Here is a 21,790-nt window from a genome sequence, read left to right on the forward strand (position 1 = left end):
GTATGTCGTTGCCACCCGTTGGAATCTTGTTTCCGCCCGTCATTAAGGCGTGGCCACGCATTATTTTCGTTTAAATGGAATGTTCCCAGCAGGACTCTGTAAATGTGCCACTTCACTATGCGGTATGTTCTCTAGATTAATCTAAATGATCGATGAAAATAACATGCAGGAACGGCTATATGATTCATAGTAGGCTAAATTACTGGGACAGTTACTATAGTTTAAGATATTATTCAAATATTATAGGTTAGTACACAACGCCATCCTATATAGAGGAGAAACTATGATTGTAAATATACAGCACTAAATCCTTTAGTATAATATGGAAGGTTATTTTGGTAAAGGATAACTTTTTTTCTTTTTATTTACTAACACGTTCAGCGGGTCACTGCACGCCTACTGAGGGAAAGGTGAGATGCACAGGGTGCCTCTGTGCTAAAATTACACACGAGAGAAAATTCAGACGGTATCGCCCGCCCTTCTCTTATTCTCCTCAGCCACAGGCAAGACGGGGGTTTGGCAGCGTCGTCTGTGTTTTGTACTAAAGCCCGGTAACAGTCACAGTGGACGCTTTTCTCTGCTGCGGTGTGTTTGCTTCTTCATCCGCTGACACTTTTAAACACTTGGACGTGCTTCTGCAGCAGCCCTGCTTTGCCTGCTTACAGGACTAAGGACTTGTGTTGGGTGAGAGGGAAGAGAGCGGAGCGCTGATAGGACCGTGTGTCTGACTCTCTCTAACCTCTTTCCCACAACAAAACGACTCGCACTCACTCAGCAACGAGCCGCCACATGGAGAGGAGCAGCTAACGTGAGTAAACGAGCCTTCGCTTAGCTTACAGGCTACACATACACCTGCTAACACATCCACTCGACGGGTTTCAGTGTGTTTGTGAAGAGATTACAGGCGTAGAGAAAGGCAATGCAGTACGTCGTCTGCTTAAAAGAAGCCAGAAACATGAAGCTAAGGTGTTTTGCATGCATTTTAATCCCATTTTCTCAGGTTTAAAATACCTGGGTAAGCCCAGGCTGTAAGCTCCGCTGTGCTTTGTTCTTTATTTAAGTCCAGGTTTTGTAGCTGTTAACTAACTTGGCGTTTTTTTCCCGTTTGGCTCAGTAGCCTAGTTGGCAGTGTTTGGGATCAGGTGCCATAAGTCTCAGCCAGTTCTCATACTCGCCTTTGTTTCCCACGGTGGCCTGCCTTCCTGTGGCATGTAACTAAGTCGCAGTGCTATAATTCAGCATGTTTTGTTGTTATTTATATGTTGTTGTTTTTTTTATTATACCGTTTTGAATTTCTCCTCGAGAGTTAGTGGTGCAGCCTGGCTAGGTTAGCTGCTGCTTTTGTTGTTATAAACGACCCTCAGGGAAGAGGTGGCTTTGTGCGTCCGGAGATTAGAAAAAATAAGTTAAGATAAGATAAGATAAGGCTTTTTTTGTCATTCGCATCACACGTGGTACATGAGGTGGAACGAAATAGTGAACTCAAGTTCCAGTTAACTCCCATAAGTAACAATAAACAATAAATAGTAAGGTGCAGCATGAAACACAGCAGCATGATTGAGAATAAATTCAGTTTAGTCCTGAAACAATTTCTACTGTAAGGCCAGTCAGGATGGTCGTGTCAAATAAAGCTCACCTATTGACCATCTTCTGAAATGCTTCTTTACCTTTCAGAAAGCCTGTCTGCCAGTGCCATGGGTACGCTCACCTGACCAGCCTTCTCTGGGTTATTATAATGCCGTTTTGCCCAAGATGACTGAGGTGAATCGTGCTTATATAAATGAAAACTGTAAGGATGTGGGTAAAACGCTGGACTGGAGCTACATTGAATGGCATCAGGAGGAGGACATGGCCAAAAGGTCTGACGCCCACACTCAGACTGTTCATGGAACAACTGTGGACAAAGAGACACAAACAAGTAATCCCTTCATAATGCGGATAGACTTGGCAAGGACACCCTCAAGGCTGAGGTATGGGTCTGTGAAGGAAATGGATGGTGTGCCCACTCCATTGTTTCAGTTTGATAGACAAGCTCCGGCCCGCATTTCCACATCTCCTACTTTGAGGAGGATGAGGAGTACGAGACTTCCTTCACGGGACCCGGGGAGGATGGATAGCACTCTGGAGGAATCTGGGACCTGTGAAAGGACTTCACCAAGGAGTCCTGTGTCACCAGTGTATAGGCAAAAGTCTCCTCTTGCCGTCATTCCGACCCAGTCCAATGGGGAAGGACACCAGGATGGTCATTCCAACATCTCAGTGCCCTGTGGGAAAATCAGATCACATAGAGCAAAGACAATTGACAGCAGTGGCATTTGCACAAGGCAGAAGTTTCTAAGTCTGAATGAAAGCGTTGATGCTGACAGCACAACTGACGATACGGAGCAGGTAAAGGACAAACAGGTTATTATGCAAAAAAAATACATAGGGAATGCTTTACTGTGTGGCAGTGGCTTAAAGTCCTGCAGTACTTCTGCACTCAAAAATAAAGATTCTTTGAATTGGTCTTAACTTGGGTGTATGGAACTAAAGTAGTTTTTGCACCAGAGAACTCTTTTGGCACCTTTATTTTTTAAGTGTGCCTTTCATACTTTGGTGTTTTTTTTTTCCTGCTCTAAAACACCTGATCCAACTGAGCAGCTAATTAGCAAACCCCCCCTGAGCTGAAAGCGGTGTAGCAGGGAGCAGAAGAAACATTAAATTGTGCTCCCGGACCGGAATTGAGAACCACAGCTGTCTGCTTAAGGTGGAGGTACTTTTTGGCATGGAACAGTGATGGCAGTAATTTTAATAGACTTTACCTACTAGACTGCAGTCAATCTAGAATTAATACATATATCTTTTATTTGTGGGCAATAAATCACATAGAAAGCCTCTGCATTCTTTCCAATTGAAGCCTCTCTTCTCGTTCTGCTCAGCCTCCTGGGGTGGCAATTCACAATGAAAGCTTTTGACAGCAAATGAATCAGCAGTTACATGCACTGACAGCTTCAGCTGAGCCCACATCTCCAAACCCCTTGAGGAGGTTCCTCTATCGGGCCCCCATTCACCACAGTCAGCAGTCACTGAATAATGGAGGGGTCAGTGAGCGATCAAAAGAATAAAAGGAAAACCCCATTCCCCCAGTCCACGTATTCAACCAGGCATATCGGCTATAGAGACGGGACATCTCAGCAGATGCGAGGGCTTTAAGGGGTCTTAAACCCATACAGTTACTTTAAAATGCCAATTTAAGGATGAGTGCCTGTGAAACTGATATTGCGCTGATGTACAGTGTGATGGTTCTGATGCAGTGGAGCCATTTTTTGCTTTTGTTGAGCCAGTTCAGGAAATGCAGTGCTTTCACACAGGCTGATCTTTCTTCATTACTGCTCACACTTACATCATATCTGTTTTTGATTGCAGGTGAAGGAACCCAGTCATAAAAGGTAGGTGTGCTGCTCAGCTGTCTCCACTGCTTTGCATGAACTATGGCCTTGCTAGTTAGATTTGCATGTGAGCCTCTTTTGTGTTTCCTTTAAAAGCACATACAAAAGGTTCAGGTCATAGTACATGCAAAATTCCAATCTGCCTCTCTGTCTGCGTACTGTCTAATAGGCCAACAGGCCTGACATTTCACTTCCAGCCAAAACCAACAGTTCTTCCCTAACTTGCTGCTCAACTTGTATCATCTGAAGAGCCGTTTCATTAAACCAGGAATTTGTTTGTGTAGAAACACACCGTCGGTAATGGCCGCAATGGCACATATCTCAGCAGAGAGCGGCTGTGATAGAGCGCGGGTAGCTAGGCAGAGGAAGGCCCATTGTTCATTGTGCTGCCACTTTGTTAGAAGCACATGAACTCAGTGAGGAGCGTTATTAGAGTCCCATGGTTCTGTGTGGACTAGACAAACTCATTAGAGCTGTTTTCCCCCACCGGGCCCACTCCGCTAGCCTCCTGGACGATGGGCTCCTTTTCAATGGTGGATAATTAGGCAGTTATTGTGGCCTTAATTACAGTGTGGCACTGTCTGATGGCAGAACACATCCTGGGATGGGGATTGGATGAGACAGTTCTGCTGTGGGGGCGTCATTATTTGGTGGAGGTGCGAGGACAAAGCTCCCTTCTTCGTGGCAGCACCGTGGCTGGGGAATCTGTACAGAGGGGGCTTTCTGGCCTGCTTCAATGTAGTGGGATGGCATTATGGATGTGCTTTGTGATGAAAGGCAATTAGCAATGACCTGGTTTCTGTCATAGATCTTAAGCCAGTTCTCATCCCCATTTTATTTTTTTAATCAGAAAAGAGACTGAACAATGTTGATCATGTCAGGCCTTGTAGCTCTGATCTCTGTGTGCGATAGGAATATGAAGCAGCTGGTTATCACTAGCCTGTGAATACATCAAGGACTTGTCTAGCAATTTGCAGACAGGCTCAAACATATAGAGTAAAATGTTAAGAATAAAAAAAACACTGTCATTTCAAAGGCTCCATCGCAGTAGGTACTGTGAGACTGGGTGTTGCTTTTATAAGTTCCAAGAATGTGTGTCTCATAGCAACTGCATATGACACTAGTGTTTATCAGTGAGTGGTCCTATGGTCAGGTGCTGACAAACACAGAATGGCTGATAGCAAAGCTGTCCACGCTGGCCTTGCCATGATTCAGCCTTTTTTACTCACTTCATTGAAAGGAAGTGTAGTCAATTTTATTTTTGCATTTAGATATTGAATGTGGTGTCACTGCCTTAGCATGTATAATACAGAGAGTCATGATTCTTATACGGTTCCAAAAATGTATATCATATTAATAAATGTTATTTTATTCAATAATAACTAATACAGTGTAGATTGAAATTCTGTAAGCTGGACACCAAAAGGTACAAACCCAATTCAAAAAAAGTTGTGACAGTAGGTAAAATGCAAATAAAAACAGTAGTGATTTATTAATTCAACTGTAGTTGAATGAAAGACTGTTTATCTTCTGAATTAATTTTTTTTGTAAATATATGCTCATTCTAAAATTTAATTGTATTACTGGGTAACATACACATCTGTGACAGCACCATTAATGCTGAATACACTTTGGAGCAACATATCGCAGCTGTCAGACCAAAACCTCATATCTCCAAAATGGTAGCGTTACAAGAGAAGGAAAAAACACACTTTATTTTTAATGTAGGTCAGTGGAACCAGACTTTTTCCCAACCGAAGACTTGTATCACCACATAATGGCAAAAAAATGCCACTTTCAAATCAGTTTTTGTCTTCAGTCCCCAAAAGATTAAGTGCTTTTAAAACGAAAGGTGATGTAAGCACAGTTTAAAGAAGGAAGGGGAAAGCATATGACACTAGTGTTTATCAGTGTGTGGTCCTATGGTCAGGTGCTGACAAACACAGAATGGCTGATAGCAAAGCTAGCAGTAATAAACATTCTCCTGAAACATGTTGCAGGCATCCAAATTTGAATGATCATATATTTACAACAAGCAATGTAGAAGCCCAAGCAGAATTGATCTGCTTTATGTTTTTATTCTGGTTTGTATTTTAAGAGTTTCTAATGAATATTCCAGTTTTTGGTTGGTGAGATATTAATTGATAAGTTATATGTGGTAATTATATTAATATAGCAATTTCTTATCTGCATGTTAATTTTTATGAATACATGACTTTTTTTTTACAGCTCCCTAGTACTATAGAAGAACTATATTAATTATTAAATAAAATGATAAAATCATTCATTTAAATCTTCAAATGTTATTTATATATATACACACACACACACACACACACACACACACACACACACAGTTGTGGGCATCTAAGCAAATTTTTAAACAATTTACCTCAGCAGTAAAAACAATAAAAAGTAACAAGAATTTCTTGGGTCCATATTTTTCCTTGACATCTTCACAGCCGTTACAGAGACTTGTTAATATCATCAGTTACATCATGAGCTCAATTTACTGAAGCACTGATTGGTCAAACCAGGAGCCTCTTTTTAACTACATATATATACATTATTAATTAATATTCTATAAATTTTGTTTATTTAAATAACACTTTTCTCAGCAAATAAACATGAACTACACAAATAAATAGATTTTGAAAATGTGTCTTGGGTGCTTTCGAACAGTACTGTATATGGAGGATTTTGTTCTAAAATGCATTAAATGCCTCTTTAATGGCTTTTTTAATTTATTCATAATTAACATCATGAAATATGAGTGATCTGATTAATACCACTTTTAATAGAAAAAAAGCGAATGCATTTTTTGACAATGTTATGTGACAACTGTTATATTTTTTTCAAGCTTCTTGTTACAAATGGATATATAGCATTTTGGAATAAAATTCTTCATATACAGTTGTATGCAAAGGTTTGGGCACCCCTGAACAAATGACATTTTGTTGATTTTCTAAGTGAAAATAAGTTGCTTACTATATCGCTGTTGTCTGATAAAAACCTTGTATCTCCATTTTTTTTTAAGTTTTTAAGTTTTTGACAATTTAAAAATACCTGTTACTCTTTACATTGTATGTAAATTTCATGATGAATCAACTAAAAGAAATGACCCAAAATGACCTAGGAGGGAAAAAAGTCTGGTTCCATTGACTTACATTAAAAGTAAAGTATGTTTTTTTTCTTTCTCCTGTAAAGTTACCATTTTGGAGATACAAGGTTTTCTTCTGACAACAGAGACATGTGGCTACCACCATTTCGTGAGAGGAAAAACTCAAAGCTGTGAGCTGAACTTTGAAACCAGCATGTCAATTTGTTGTTAAAAACATTTCTACCACCATTTACAAGTGCGAGATTCTCTGGGAATGTGCAGCAATGTGCAGGGTTAGGAAACTGAAGCTGAACTGAGCATAATACAGAGGAAGTGTAATCAATACAGGAGTCAAAGTTTTGTTAAATATACATTACTTCATTTGTAAAGTATACCTGGAGCTTCCTTGTCAAATTGCATTTTCCAGTAGATATTTACATCATAAATTCACCTGTGTGTGTGTGTGTGTGTGTGTGTGTGTGTGTGTGTGTGTGTGTGTGTGTGTGTGTATGTACCCTTAACAAAAGCACAGGAGACCAAAAACAAACACTGAATTCTGACTGGTGGAACTGTGCTGTGCTCCCACAGCCGCAGGCTGAGGAGGGTGTTGATTTTCCTGTCTTGCCTCTCCTTTCTCTCTCTACTAGTTCCAGAAGATCTGACCGTACTTTCTATATTCTATACTTTTAAGCTACTTATAAAATATAGAGCTATATGAATACTGTTGTCAAACAAACAGCAGAAAGCAAAACATCTCAGCTCTTCATCTTTAGAAAGACACTGCAACCCAATAATCCCGTCATTCAAGCATTCTAGATGTGTGCAAATGTCACTCAGGAATTTACAGAAGCATCAACGGCTGAATATAATATCTTATTTTTCAGTATTTAGTGTGTCCACTCTTTACATTTATTAGTTTCCATTCTTTTCAGGAGGCTTGCTGTGAGTTTTTCACAGTAATCTGCAGGGAGGAGTACAGTCCTAGAAGTTGGTTGTATTTTCTGCTTTTCACAAAGTAATCCCAATCTGGCCTCTAGGGTGGTCAGTACATTGTTCTGAGAACATCGGCAGCTACTTGATTTGCAGATTTTGGCATATGGTCCCTTATTTTTGCACAGTAATGTATGTAATTTCATTAAGTGGTGTCATCATAGCTGTGTATGTAAATATAGACGAGGTTTGTAGTTTTTGTAGATTCAGATTTATACAGATATACTGCGGGGGGGGGGGGTGCATGCTTTCACTGACTAGTAGCCTCTGGATCCGAAATGTTCTCTGAATTTCCACTACGTGTTCTCTTCTGCATGCCACATCCCTTGCACATCCCAGGTCGCAGGAGCGGAGGCGAAGCTCTGTGGTGGTGACTCTTCCTGGATTGGATGTTTCCCCTGGTGACCTCTTTGTTTCCAATGGCGCTGCAGATTTATTAAACCGATCCACATATTCAGGTGCTTACGTCATAATGATCATAATAAAAATTCAAACATTATTCAAACCATCATAACACCATAACGTTTTACTGCCCATATGCTACTGTTATTAAGCATGAGTGTATCTAGTCATGTCCACACAGTTACAGTTTGACTTGCAGTTGAGTGTCATGTGTAGCAGTACTGAATATGAGTACCACTGAATGTGAATGCTATATCTGAATAGATGTTCTCATTTTATGAATGAATTGCTCTGCAACAGTGCCTTGAACATGACCCTTTCCCTTTATTTTCCTGTTTTATTACTGTATAGATACTAAAAAGTCGAAGTGGCCTTTTTCAAGACGTAGCACGGTAAGTGAAAGGCTACATTTTTCATACTGTAAGTGTACAGTCTTACTGAGCAAGATCTACCTAATGACTGTGTTTTCTGTTGCACGTCCCCATCTTTGTGTTGCCTGCATTCTTGGAAAATTTCTGCCAATACTTTGGCCAGCTCAGCTGAGGTCGAGCGCACATTGTTCACTGACCCACTTAGAGCTGAAGCAGATTTGCATGTCCCTTTTTTCCTTCTCTTTCTGCCATCCTTCATAACACAAACTAGCAAGCAACCAGCACATGCAGTAGAGCACTGGAGTAATCATTGTTACACAATGTTAAACTCCTGCGTTACGCAGGCATGCAAAGTGGCACTCAGTCAGTCACTCAGTTAAAAAATGGACATGAAAAAACAGAAATGTCTTTTGGTGTGAGGGTAAAGGACCGTAAGTTGTGTTTAATATGCAAGTGTAAGTAACTAATTTTTTATTTAATAAGGTCCAACCTTATTTCTTATTTTTATCCCTTGTTTTCAAGTGTCACTTTAGAACTGAGTTATAAAGGGTAGTTGTTGAAATCTTGCCCTACGAAATGGAACAATCCTCAAATAAAGAATAACATTATTTGACTAACAGCTCTGTAGGGGACCCTGCAGTCATGTAATGATAGCAGAGGAGCAGTGAAGATCAGTAAACTCACCAGTGGGCTTTAGTTAAATATAGGGAATCCTATACCTTCGAAGGGGGGGGAATGCAACATTTATTTATTATCATCCATCCCTAATTCTTCAGTGAAGCAGTAGTCAGCTGTTCACCAGCTTCTCGTTCAAATTTTCCTGTTCCATCTTAAATGGTGCAGCAGTTCTGATGCCTGAGATGGAATGGGAAATCTAGCCACCAAGACATGCATACAACTCGCGATTTTTAGGCTTGTTATGAAGAAATTGACCTTAATACTTTGAAACAACATTAAACTAAGATAATACAATGGTTATGACCATTTTTTTCATAGGGAAAATATTTACATTGGTAGTTGCTTGCGCAGCCTCTGTTTGGAGTGCGCCTCTGAAAAACTTCAGTTTGGAGGGCTATGTAGCCATAACACTTCGCCCTACCCCTCTATCTCAACAAGACTTGGGACAACCTACCCCTAGACATGAACACACAAAATGGAGTGGTAAGGGATAATTGGTAAGGGCAAGGGGTGTAATGGGATTGGGCCTGAGACTAGTCAGAGGGTGGACATAAACTTTTACCTTTTTACACATACCTGCATTATGGAGTGTGCCTTTAGCCAACCAAGAAAAACGTTAGCTAAAACTGATACGTGTGACTGTAACCTAAGCTGATGTAATTTAACACTGAGCATTGCCTCTCATTAATTAAACCCTACTTCAGAAATGACCTTTATCTCACATCACTCCACAGCTGGGGATCTGCAAGCTAATTTGTGATTGTAGGAATGGGCATTTGGTGTATGTGTCAATTTCACTTCTACATAAAGCAAATTTCAAATCTAGGCTATAAATCCAGTTTGGTTGCAAATATTTCTATAAAAATATCCTAGAATGCACCCAGAAGGATAGGTGGCTTAGAACATGTGTGTGTGTGTGTGTGTGTGTGTGTGTGTGTGTGTATCCTAGAATGTTAGTCTGAATAAATCCTATGATCTAATCCTATGATTAGTAGTGTATGTATGTATTAGTGTTATAGGTCAGTCTGCCTTTCACAGTCATTATATTCACTGTGGTGTTGAACACTTTCATGTTGTTTTCCATTAGACTAAAGCCAAGATGCGCTCTTCTGCCGACATTGACAAATGCCTGACATCCATTCAGATCCAGGACAGGAGAGACTCAGACTTCCAGCGATACAAGGTACAGATGTCCATGCAATAGCTTTTGTTTGTACAGAATCTACCAAAGGTGTATTTAGAAGATAGTTGTTTGGAGTAAGTTTAGTCTTTGACCCTTGGCAGCGTAGTTTGTATCCATAAGGCCAAAAGAGGTTTTTTTTTTTTAGACCTTTAGGGAAATTAGGTGTTATGGGTTCACCTACTTTGAAAATTAAACTGCCCACACAGCCCAGGTGGGTGATGATGGCAGGACATAGGTGCGTCCTGCAGAGTTCTTTAGTGCTCACCTTAAATTGCGATGTGGACCAGAACTAACTGGATCAAATGTATACAAAGTAGCAAAAAACATAGAGGTTGGTCTGGACTTGTAGCTGTGAAGACGGCCTAAGACATGCAAATGTGGACATTTTCATCACTCCAGCTTCGTTGCTGTTACTGACTGTTCAGAGCACACGGTCTACGCTAAACAGACCAGCTCTCGTGTTACGTCACTACTACAGTTCGATTATTTTTGGCCCAAATCATAGTGTTGCATTTGTCTAATATGAGGAAATGCATGTGGTTTTTCACTGCAGCACACTTGAGGTATTGATGTAAGAAGATGGAAATGGTAAATTTTATGTTGGTCCATTCATAATAAAATATTCCCGCAATGTAGAGAGCAGCTAATATTGGAAAAGGAAAAAAAATGTGTGTGTGTGTGTGTATGTATGTGTGTATATATATATATATATATATACACACACACACACACACACACACACACACACACACACACACATACACACATACATACATATACATATATATATATATATATATATATATATATATATATATATATATATATATATATATATATGTATGTATATATATATATATATATATATATATATATATATATATATAGATATATAGATATATACATATAGATAGATAGATATTTTATTGTCCTTCCCTCTTAGGACTTGACTCTGGAGGAGTTTCTGAAAGAGCATCCCCAGCTGAGTGTGGAGGAGGACCCCATAGCTCACAAGAGACAGGAGGCCATCTGGGAACTCTTTACCAGCGAGTGTGTTTACTTCCTTGATCAGCTGATGGTGCTACAAGAGGTATGAATTAGGGATATTAGTAATCAATCATATGAACTGAGGAAAGTGTTCTAATAGTTGACAGTCAATAACAAAATATATTAGCTGTGGTAGAAATGCCAAAAAGTGTTAATAAGGTGCCTTTAACATTAGACTAGTATTGATAAGAGCCTTATATTAAAAACTACACTTAATAGATCACGAAGTGCCCGTTTCACAATAACTAAACAGTATGGCCATAGTTCACTGAAATTAAACCAAACAAATATATAAATGATAAATCTGTGGTTTTAAATGTGATTTACTTTTGGTTTGTGTGCAGGTTTTTCTTAGCACCTTGTCAGACCTGCAGTTGCGAGAATGTTTACAAGACATTGACTCCTGGAGGCTATTTGCCAACTTGAATGAACTCTGTTTGGTATGATGGGGGGGAATCTATTTTTAAAAATATTACATGCATTCCATGTGAATTGTTGTGCTGTGAGTAGGATAAAGTATAGATCGAAATATCTGTTCACAAATTTGTGTTTGCTGCATGATTGCAGGTTAGCTTTGGCTTTCTGACCAATCTGCTGCGTGTGATTAAAGAGTCGACTCCAGAAACAGACATCACACAGACCCTCCTGGCACTTCTGAAAAAGGTGAACGTGGTTTAAATGTGTGTGTAAACAGTTTGTTCTCCTTACAGTGATATTCTCACAAAAGTTTAGTGAAATGTAGTCATATATCTGGCCTAACAAAGAATCAAAATGCAAAAAAGACAACACTGCACTGCACATATGTTTTCTTTATCTGTCCTTAGCTCAGACATACAAAGCACAACATGAAGAAGAAAAAAAAACATCATCCTCCTGTTTGTTCAAGACCTTCCACAATTAATCAAGAATTCCTCTGTCTTGAAATGAACTGATATCATTTTACTTTTTCGACTGATTAAGTCCTATGTTTGCAGTGATTCTGTGTTTTATTCTGACACCTGTTCCCTGGTGGCTTTGTAGGGGTTTGAAGAGAGCATTTGCCACTGTCTGCAGAAGTACTGTCTGAACTACACTACAGCCATACTTTATCTGGACAGCCTGAAGGCCAGGGAGGACTTTGGCTCTTATGTGAAGGTATACTAGGCCAGTCTGCTGGTGAGCTGGTTAGTCAGGACTTGGCCTGAACTCTGGGGCACAGGGCAGGTTTCAGAGCAGACTGTAGAGTGCTGATCTGCAGGTCAAAACATGTCCATACATTCTTCATTTGCTTATAAACACACACATAAACATGTATACTGTGTGTGTGTGTGTGTACATTCTTAATCATTGAATTCAGTTGTTCATTTAGTCCCATTGTATAAAATCGAACACCTAGCAATGCAGTCTGCCTTTACCAACATTTGTGAAATAATGTGTCGCTGAATTTGAGTGTGGTACTGTAATGCAATGCTACCGTTGCAGTCATTTCTTCCCTCCTAGATATTCCATGATCAACTGTGAGTGATATTGAAATATAGTGTAAGTGTTAAGGAACCACAGCAACTCAGCCATGAAGTGGCAGGCCACATAAAGTTATTAAGCGGGGTTGCTGAGTGTTGAGTGGTGTTCTGGTCATTTTGAACTCCCCCACTATGGCCTGTCACTCCTCATCACCTGTGCGCTGATTTTCAAGTAGTTAAAAAAAAGCATTAATGGTGTTTCTTTTAAAGATACTGCCTTTTCAAAATCTAACTTGGATGCGATCCATATTTCTATATTCTAAATACTAAATATTCTGTGTACATACTGTTACATCTCAACCCTCTTTATGAGCTATTTCTGACAAAAGGGCTTTGATTTACGTTTACGACAGAAACATCATACTAGACCAGAGCTCGTTATGGTTTATTTATTTATCTATACTTAGAAATGGTATTATTGACTAAATGGTATGGTATTACAGCATTATTGAATAAAGATGATTTTGATAAGTTAGGCCTTATCTCCCCTGCTTTCTCTGTCAGTGGTGTGAGAGGAAGGAGCAGTGCCGCAGGCTGCAGTTGAGGGATCTGTTGGTGGTTCCTCTGCAGAGGTTCACTCGCTATCCTCTGCTCCTGAAGAACATTGAGAGGAGGAGCTGCACTAAAGCAGAGGAGAGTGCACTGCAGAGCGTGGTGGAGTTGGTGGACAAAGCCATATGTGAGCCAAAATCTCTGTACTATTAACATTTAATATGAGTGCAGCCTAGGGCAACACTTTTGTCACGATACTGATCACACTGTGGTTTTAGTAATGATGCAGAATGTATGTGTATATGTATATTCTCCAAGATGTGTGCTTGTTTTACAGCAGTAGACTAACAGCTCACAGCTATGTTATTCTACATTTGTTTGCTTGCCTATTTAAGTCATAGGCTCTTTGTCCTCAGTATTATATTTCACTTCAGTGTTTACTGATCTTGATACTCGAGTCCATTTTCCTTGCTCCAACACATCTGACCTTATTCATTAGTTAATTGACAAGTCACAAGTTTAAAATGGGTGTGTTGGAGCAGGAAGGATAGAAAAATGTACAGTGAAGGGCTACGCCTGGATTGGGAAATTCAGCATTGTAATATGAGGCACAGGCTTTCTACCCGCCTCATTTCCACTTGATACAATATGTTTATCACAGCTGATAATCATCTTGCATTATTTATCAAGCAGGGAAATTCAGAGTTTGTCAGAGTCAAGCACTTATCTCAGAACAGAAATTACAAACAAGAAGTGTCAAGTGACAGCTCACTTTTCCTGTTTGTTAAGTGTCGTCATAATATGGGTAACACCATTAGGACGTGGTGTGACAACCGTAGTGAGAAAAAAGCCCGAGTGGCAGTTACAAAAAGCACAAATAAATAAATGAGTCAGTTATTCCTGGCTAAGAGCTTGTCAACCTAAGCAGTCATTCTGTTTTTATATCAGAGAAGACTTTGCCCAATATAAAAATTGTGTCACCAATAGGCTATCCACAGGGCTCAGCTCAAAGATTCAGCTCAGCTAAACTTTAGTGTAACTGGTGTGTCACCATTTAAAAAAAAAAAAAAAGAAAAAAAAACTTAAGGCCTTATCTGGGTGTGGGAAACTGACCTTAAAAGACAGTTTGGAATTAAGAGTAAGTTGTTTTTCTTCATTTGCTCTACTCATCTAATATTAAGGTCTTGTATGTAGGATTGCATTCTCTCTCTCTTGTAACTCTTGTAACTGCACAACTCACAATTAGTTTCCTAGTAATAACTGAATAAATAATAGTAGTTAAATTAAACTAAAACTGGCACAATAGGCCCAGGGGTTCAAGGGGTTCACAAACTCTGGCATCGTCTTTGCTATGTAGTGACAGGGTTGCCATGTTTTATGCACTAGAGATCATGGTGTTTTACTTGTGAGAACAAACACCAGCAGTAGATTTCAGATGTTTTAGTTTGACAAAGCATTTTATAGTTGCATGCTGTGGTATTCCACAAGACTCTACCAGCATGTCTTGACTTGTAGAACTGTTTTTGCTTCGAGTCAGAACAAGACTGGCAGGCTTTTACAAACAGGCCTAACCCAAAATGAAAGTAATTGTCTCTGGGTCAGTTGCAAAGCATTACAGAAAAACCACGGCATATTTCAACACTGTTCTTTCTCCCGTAAGTGATGTGAGGGTGTGTCTGCATTAGCGTATCGCACTGTGATGTGACTTCAGGTAATATCTGTGCATTTCACCAGGACAAGTCCGTCCTCTACTGGGTGTGGAACGTCAGACTATTATCTCAGAATGATTAAAAGATCTTTTGCAACCAGCCGTTAGAGAATAGTGTGCAATGAAATTAGAGTTCATTGTCACTAAGGGAACGCCTGAAAACTGGATCTCAATGAAGCACAAAGGCAGTTATGTTTGGAAGGCGTGAATTCACTGACTGCACTCCACTCAAAGATCTGTCTGAATGATACACTCTCTCCCTCCCTCCCTCTCTCTCTCTCTCTCGCTGTAGATGATCTAGAGGGCAAAGTTAAATGGCTGGATAACTATCAGAAAGTAAAGCAGCTAAAGGAGGCCTTGGTGTGGCTACCAGTGTGGGAGAGAGAAAAAAGGGCACATGTTCCTGAGGTTAGTATTTTAACTCTTTAATCTTTATTTTAAGCCTTTTCTCCTGGACACACATTTAGAAAGTTAATACTGACCATGTAATTTAGTCCAAGTAAGAACATGCCTAGGACAATCATGGTATCACTGCATACACTCCTATGGCCAAAAGTATGTGGGTGTTTCAGCTACACCAATTGCTAATTGATGTATAAAATCAAGCAAATAACCCAGCATTCTCCATAGACACATACTAGAAGTAACAACAGTAAAAACAGCCTATCCTTTGTTGCATCACTCACTACAGAGTCCTAAACTGCATACAAAGACATCTGAAACAATGATATGCCTCCAACCTCTGGCATCTGTGGCCTGCACAGAGTGCATATGGGCACATATTCCCACCGACAACTCAGTATATTGTGGAAAGCCTTCCCAGAAGAGTGGAGGCTGTTATAGATTCTAAGAAGGAGTCAACTTCAAATGTTTCAAAAGTCCACATACTTTTGGCCATATAGTGTATGTCTACAGCATGTATGTCCAAAATCAGTGAATTAAGTTAATTAGTGAATTCTTTGAGTTGCGCCCATTACTGACACAGGTGTTCCATTGTGTGTACTCACAGCTAGTGTTACCTAGAAGGAAAAGCATTGCTAATACATGCTCTGGAGCAGGCACACATGAGCTTAAGGTCACCATGCCTAAAGCTTCGGCTAGTGGGGTATCACCCAGCATTAGGCTGTGGAGCAGTGGAACTGCATTCTATGGAGTGATGCATTCTAAGCTCTGTCCAAGCTTAGCTTAATCATCTTATGGCTGAATCCAACCAAATCCTCACAGCAGGCAAAAACTCCCTATTAACTCTTAATTTGAGAAGAAACAATGGATGGAAAGGTGTGTACAAACATGTAGACATGGTGTTCTAATAAAGCAGTAAACAGTTCTGAACAGTGAGATCTTCTAATGTAAATGTAAAGACACTACTTGGCAAGTGAATACCCATCATTATAAAAGAGTGGATGTAATATGAAGCCATTTAAGTCTTTTTTTTCATTGCTGCTCTTTGTAAATAACCGCTGATTAACAGTTGTTGTCGTTTCAAACAGAGTCTGAGACACTTGATAAAAGCAGTGACTCTGGAAAACCTGGTCTCTAACCGTGTTCTGCTGTATGAGGGGAAGCTCATACTGACAGGTGAGGAGTGAAGAAAGTACTTCATGTTGTACGTTTGTTAACAGTAACTACTCTTATGCTGCTTTATCTCATTGTGAATTATAGTGCTGTGTTACTGTGTAACTAACGGATGCCAGTTTTATTGAAACAAATTAGCATGCTTTTTTGTGTTTATGCATATGAATTCTATTTCCTTGATGTGTATATATGCTTGCATCATGCAGTTATACTCAACTCATTGAGTTGTGTTTTGTTTATTGCCCTTATAAACCATAAATCTAAAATGCATAGAAAATTCCAGCCCGTTACTCACATCAGTGCAAATGTTTTGCTTCTGTATGAACAGAGAATGCAAAGCTGCATGAAGTTTACCTGTTTCTTTTCGATGAATTCCTCCTGATCACCAAGATCAAAAGAAGTAAAAAGGTACAGAATTTCACAAATAATGACATTCACTGCACATTGCACACATTCTTTGACAATTTTGTTTTATGGCAAAGAGTAGCTGCTTTAAATACTGCAGACTGCTGGTGTGGCTTTTGGGAATAACAGTGAACTTTGTGAATGGTACAACTGGGTTAAAATTAGGTTAAATCCTACAGCAGGGGTTTATAGGGGAACGCCAGTGATTTTAAAAAAAAGCACACACTAATTTGTGATACATAATCAGAGTGGATTTGTCCAAACATTAGTGACTCAAATTTCTTCACAGTGGTGATGATGAGAACCAGGGGTCTCTGTGTGTCTGTCCACAATACATGCATCTTCAGGTGTTTAATATTAAATGTTGTTGAAAATAAAATAGTGGTAAACCTGAAAAAAAGACATCTGCTTCCCATCACCAACACTATGAGCAATTCTGACTCTAAAACTCTGACTCTTTTTCTAAAATAATGCCTTTCACTTCAAACCACTCTGAATTACTTTTTTTAATCTTAACAAATAATTGTATATAAGTGTTAAAAATTCTGTGAATTTACCTGTAAGAAGAAGCCTAGCTTTGACAGGAAGTAGAAAGACAGCAGCACGGTGAATCATAAGAGCAGGAAAAACTACACTGTTCAAGTTAGATGACCTTTCTTAATGTACATGCAAGTTCCAGGCTGTATTGTGTTGTATTGTTTTGTATTGTGTTATGCAGAAGTCTGGAGGGGTGGACATACATCCCCTGTGTCCTGTGGTCGGGCAGGAACTGGGACAGTTCCTGCAGGAGGGCTGCAGCTTCACAGTGCTGGACCAGCCCATCTCACTGGACCGCCTTCAGCTCAGGAACATAGACCAGCTCAACGCTACAGGTTAATGACCAGACTAGAGGTTCCTTCTATAAGCCACAGCATGACCTGTGGAGCTGTGATTTGCCACAGCATGCATTGTTTTCAAGTTCAATCCACCAACAGTGGCTCATTGTTGAACTTACCAATATCTTTTTCAACCTTCTAGCATCTGGGCTTCCCTATTCCTTCATTGTAATGCATCAGAATCGTTACCAGCAGTGCATCGGAGTCTTTGTTCTGCAGGCCCAGACTGAATCTGCTAAGGTGAGAAGCATGGTGTCCTGCTGTAATTACACTCTCCACTGCCTCTCGCCCAGCTCACACCACCTGACTCCAGCGTCACTCAGTAAGGCCTTTTAATGGTCGGCCTACGTCAGCGGCAGTGTTTGTGTCCAGATCAAGTAACTCACTTTTAATGTCACATCCACAAACAAAACCCTGTGTCCCAGAAAGTTTTCTTAAAGGAATAGATGATCAAAGATCAGATGTACAAAATATTCCTCTTTCTCCAAATGCAGTCAATCAGCTAAGACATGTTTGGTGTCATACACAAAGACAAAATTCAGGCTTCAGGAAAGATTCCACACAATACTTGCATAACTAATCTAAAATAACTTTAGCAAAGCAGTGTGGTTTTGTCCATTTTATAGATAACAGTACAGTGTCTGAAACAACAGTCAAGTCTATTTGAGATTACTATTTGAGGCAGGTGTGATGATTTAGGCATGCAGCTTGCACAGTGCTAGTTTTTGAGGTAAAAATTATTACTAGCTAGATACATTAGTGTAGCGCTGTAGCCTCACAGCAAGAAGCTGGGTTTGATTCCCCAGCCACGTCCTTCCTGTGTGGAGTTTACATGTTCTCTCAGTGTCTGTGTGGGTTTCCTCCACAGTCAGGCCAATTGAACATGCTAAAATTACCCCTAGGTGTGAAGCTGTGTGTATGTGTGTCTGCCTTGTGATGGACTGGCAACCTGTCCAGGGTGTTTCCTTCTGACCAGTGACTGCTGGGATAGGCTCCAGCACATAAATGTGTGTTTAGGTGTGTAGATACATTAGTCATAACATTAATAAGCACAATACAGGGTGATTCAAAAATATTCATCCGATTTTAAAAATTATTAAATTGTAGTAAATTGTAAATTGTTCAAATGAGCATAAAGTTGTTATTGTGCAATTTTACCAAAGTTCAGTATGACTTCCTGCAGCTTTACAACGCCAGTCAAATTCATCTCTTACTCGATTGAGCATGTCGGGTGTCACTGTACTCACGGCTCTTTCAATGCGATTTCGGAGATCATCCAGTGTTGTGGGACCAACAATGAATGCTTTGAGCTGTTGGAGGTTCACTGCTGACCAAAATCACGTTGCACAGTTATGACAGATTCACTCTTATTGAAGTGGAAAACCCAAAAACGCTTCCTGCTCAGGGGTCACCATCTCCTTGTAGACTGAAGGTAACCATCTTCCGTTGACGGTCAGAAACTCTATGATCCCTTCTTTCAGTTGGTATGTGATTGGTTCCTATTTGCCACACAGTTGTAAAAAATATGGCACTTTGAAAGCGGATGAATCTTTTTTTTATCACCCTGTACATTAAACTAGGGTTGCACAATTATATCAGCCCCAGATAATTGTTTAAATGTTGTATCGACTTTAGACTATTTTAGATTAAATAATATTTTAAACCAATATTTGATAACATGTTCATTAAACTCCAGAAAAGCAGAAAATGTAGACGACTCTAGGTTGCTGTGCTAAATAATAATGCTAATCTAGTCCCGATTTCTACATTTTATATAGCAGTTATGTACACTGCTCAAAAAAATAAAGGGAACACTCAAATAACACATCCTAGATCTGAATGAATGAAATATTCTCATTGAATACGTTGTTCTGTGCAAAGTTGAATGTGCCGACAACAAAATCAAATTTATTAACCAATGGAGGCCTGGATTTGGAGTCACACACAAAATTAAAGTGGAAAAACACACGACAGGCTGATCCAACTTTGATGTGATGTCCTTAAAACAAGTCAAAATGAGGCTCAGTATTGTGTGTGTGTGGCCTCCACGTGCCTGTATGCCCTCCCAACAACACCTGGGCATGCTCCTGATGAGGTGGCAGATGGTCTCCTGAGGGATCTCCTCCCAGACCTGGACTAAAGCATCCGCTAACTCCTGGACAGTCTGTGGTGCAACGTGGCGTTGGTGGATGAAGCGAGACATGATGTCCCAGATGTGCTCAATTGCATTCAGGTCTGGGGAACGGGTGGGCCAGTCCATAGCTTCAATGCTATGTGTCTAGCATTGTCCTGCATTAGGAGGAACCCAGGGCTAACCGCACCAGCTTATGGTCTCACAAGGGGTCTGAGGATCTCATCTCGGTACCTAATGGCAGTCAGGCTACCTCTGGCGAGCACATAGAGGGCTGTGCGGCCCTCCAAAGAAATGCCACCCCACACCATTACTGACCCACTGCCAAACCAGTCATGCTGAAGGATGTTGCAGGCAGCAGATCGCTCTCCACGGCGTCTCCAGACTCTGTCACGTCTGTCACGTGCTCAGTGTGAACCTGCTTTCATCTGTGAAGAGCACAGGGTGCCAATGGCGAATTTGCCAATCCTGGCGTTTTCTGGCAAATGCCAAGCGTCCTGCACAATGTTGGGCTGTGAGCACAACCCCCATCTGTGGACGTCGGGCCCTCATACCATCCACCATCCACCTCATACCGTCCTGTTGGAGGTCATTTTGCAGGGCTCTGGCAGTGCTCCTCCTGTTCCTCCTTGCACAAAGGCGGAGGTGGCGGTCCTGCTGCTGGGTTGTTGCCCTCCTACGGCCTCCTCCACGTCTCCTGGTGTACTGGGCTGTCTCCTGGTAGCGCCTCCAGCCTCTGGACACTACGCTGACAGACACAGCAAACCTTGCCACAGCTCGTATTGATGTGCCATCCTGGATGAGCTGCACTACCTGAGCCACTTTTGTGGGTTGTTGAGTCCGTCTCATGCTACCACGAGTGTGAAAGCAGAAAGGTACTGAGAAGTGGTCTGTGGTTCCCACCTGCAGAACCACTCCTTTATTGAGTGTCTCTTGCTAATTGCCAATAATTTCCATCTGTTGTCTGTTCCATTTGCACAACAGCTGTGAAATTGATTGTCAATCAGTGTTGCTTCCTAAGTGGACAGTTTGATTTCACAGAAGTTTGATTAACTTGGAGTTACATTGTGTTGTTTAAGTGTTCCCTTTATTTTTTTGAGCAGTGTACATGAAATCAGTAATTCACAACTGCGCTGACCTGTAAAAGTGGAATTTGCCTGTGTGTGTATTACAGAAAGTGTGGTTGTCGGAGATTGAGGAGGCGGTTGGCGCTGTGCTGAAGAGCGACTGTCAGCAGCCTCGGATAAAGAACTCCTCTCTCTATCTCGAGTCTTCACAGATCTAAATTCACAAACTCTGTACAGTCACCATCGTAGGACAAGTTTACTACGCTCCTGTTGTCTGACACCATTCCATGTGACTCTAACCACTAATGAGGGCTGTCAGGGTTGGAGCGTTCCAACACAGTTGTGTTTTTCTTTCTGACACTGAGATCCTAACTGTAGCAATCTGTGTGTGGGGCTGGAGCCACTGACCATTTTAAAGCCCATGGAGAGCTCATTCAGGTTGAGCAGCAGCACAAGAGCAAAGTAGAAAAAGTCAGAAATGGCACAGTTGTGTGGCTGTACGGCAAACTGCAGTGTTGCTCTGCCCGTTTCAATCCCTGTAGATTAAATGTGCCACAGAGCTAAAATATTTTGGCAAACGCAGCACTAGACGCAGCCAAAATGGACTCTACTGTATTAAGGTGTAGATCATAATACAATGTGTTTTTTTTATTAAAGTTTCTTTTGAAACTTGTAAATAATGCATGCGTCTGGGTCCTGTTTTCTAAGATTGTTTTGTTTACAGAGTGATTATGAACCGTCAACATCAACAGCGTAGAAAGACGTTTGCAAAGGTTTGGACGCCCCTGGTCAAATGCGGTCTTGATTTTCCTAGATGAAAGCAAGTACACAATCATCTA

At 40.5% G+C, this 21,790-nt stretch overlaps 1 protein-coding gene across 1 annotated transcript; it reads left to right on the top strand.

The window, feature by feature from the left end:
- The first annotated feature begins 322 nt into the window (after positions 1–322).
- Positions 323–21,631, top strand: plekhg7 (pleckstrin homology domain containing, family G (with RhoGef domain) member 7). The gene is made up of 17 exons (XM_017690559.2): positions 323–808; positions 1,675–2,388; positions 3,406–3,428; positions 7,858–7,976; positions 8,272–8,312; positions 10,057–10,152; positions 11,096–11,242; positions 11,544–11,639; positions 11,767–11,862; positions 12,220–12,333; positions 13,203–13,377; positions 15,191–15,306; positions 16,389–16,476; positions 16,802–16,881; positions 17,597–17,750; positions 17,896–17,993; positions 21,059–21,631. Exons 2-17 carry the CDS (start codon positions 1,753–1,755, stop codon positions 21,167–21,169), a joined length of 2,190 nt encoding a protein of 729 aa, XP_017546048.1. The 5' UTR covers positions 323–808; positions 1,675–1,752; the 3' UTR covers positions 21,170–21,631.
- Positions 21,632–21,790: the final 159 nt, after the last annotated feature.

The sequence above is a fragment of the Pygocentrus nattereri genome, chromosome 7 (assembly GCF_015220715.1).
Source record: "Pygocentrus nattereri isolate fPygNat1 chromosome 7, fPygNat1.pri, whole genome shotgun sequence".
Lineage (NCBI taxonomy): Eukaryota > Metazoa > Chordata > Actinopteri > Characiformes > Serrasalmidae > Pygocentrus > Pygocentrus nattereri.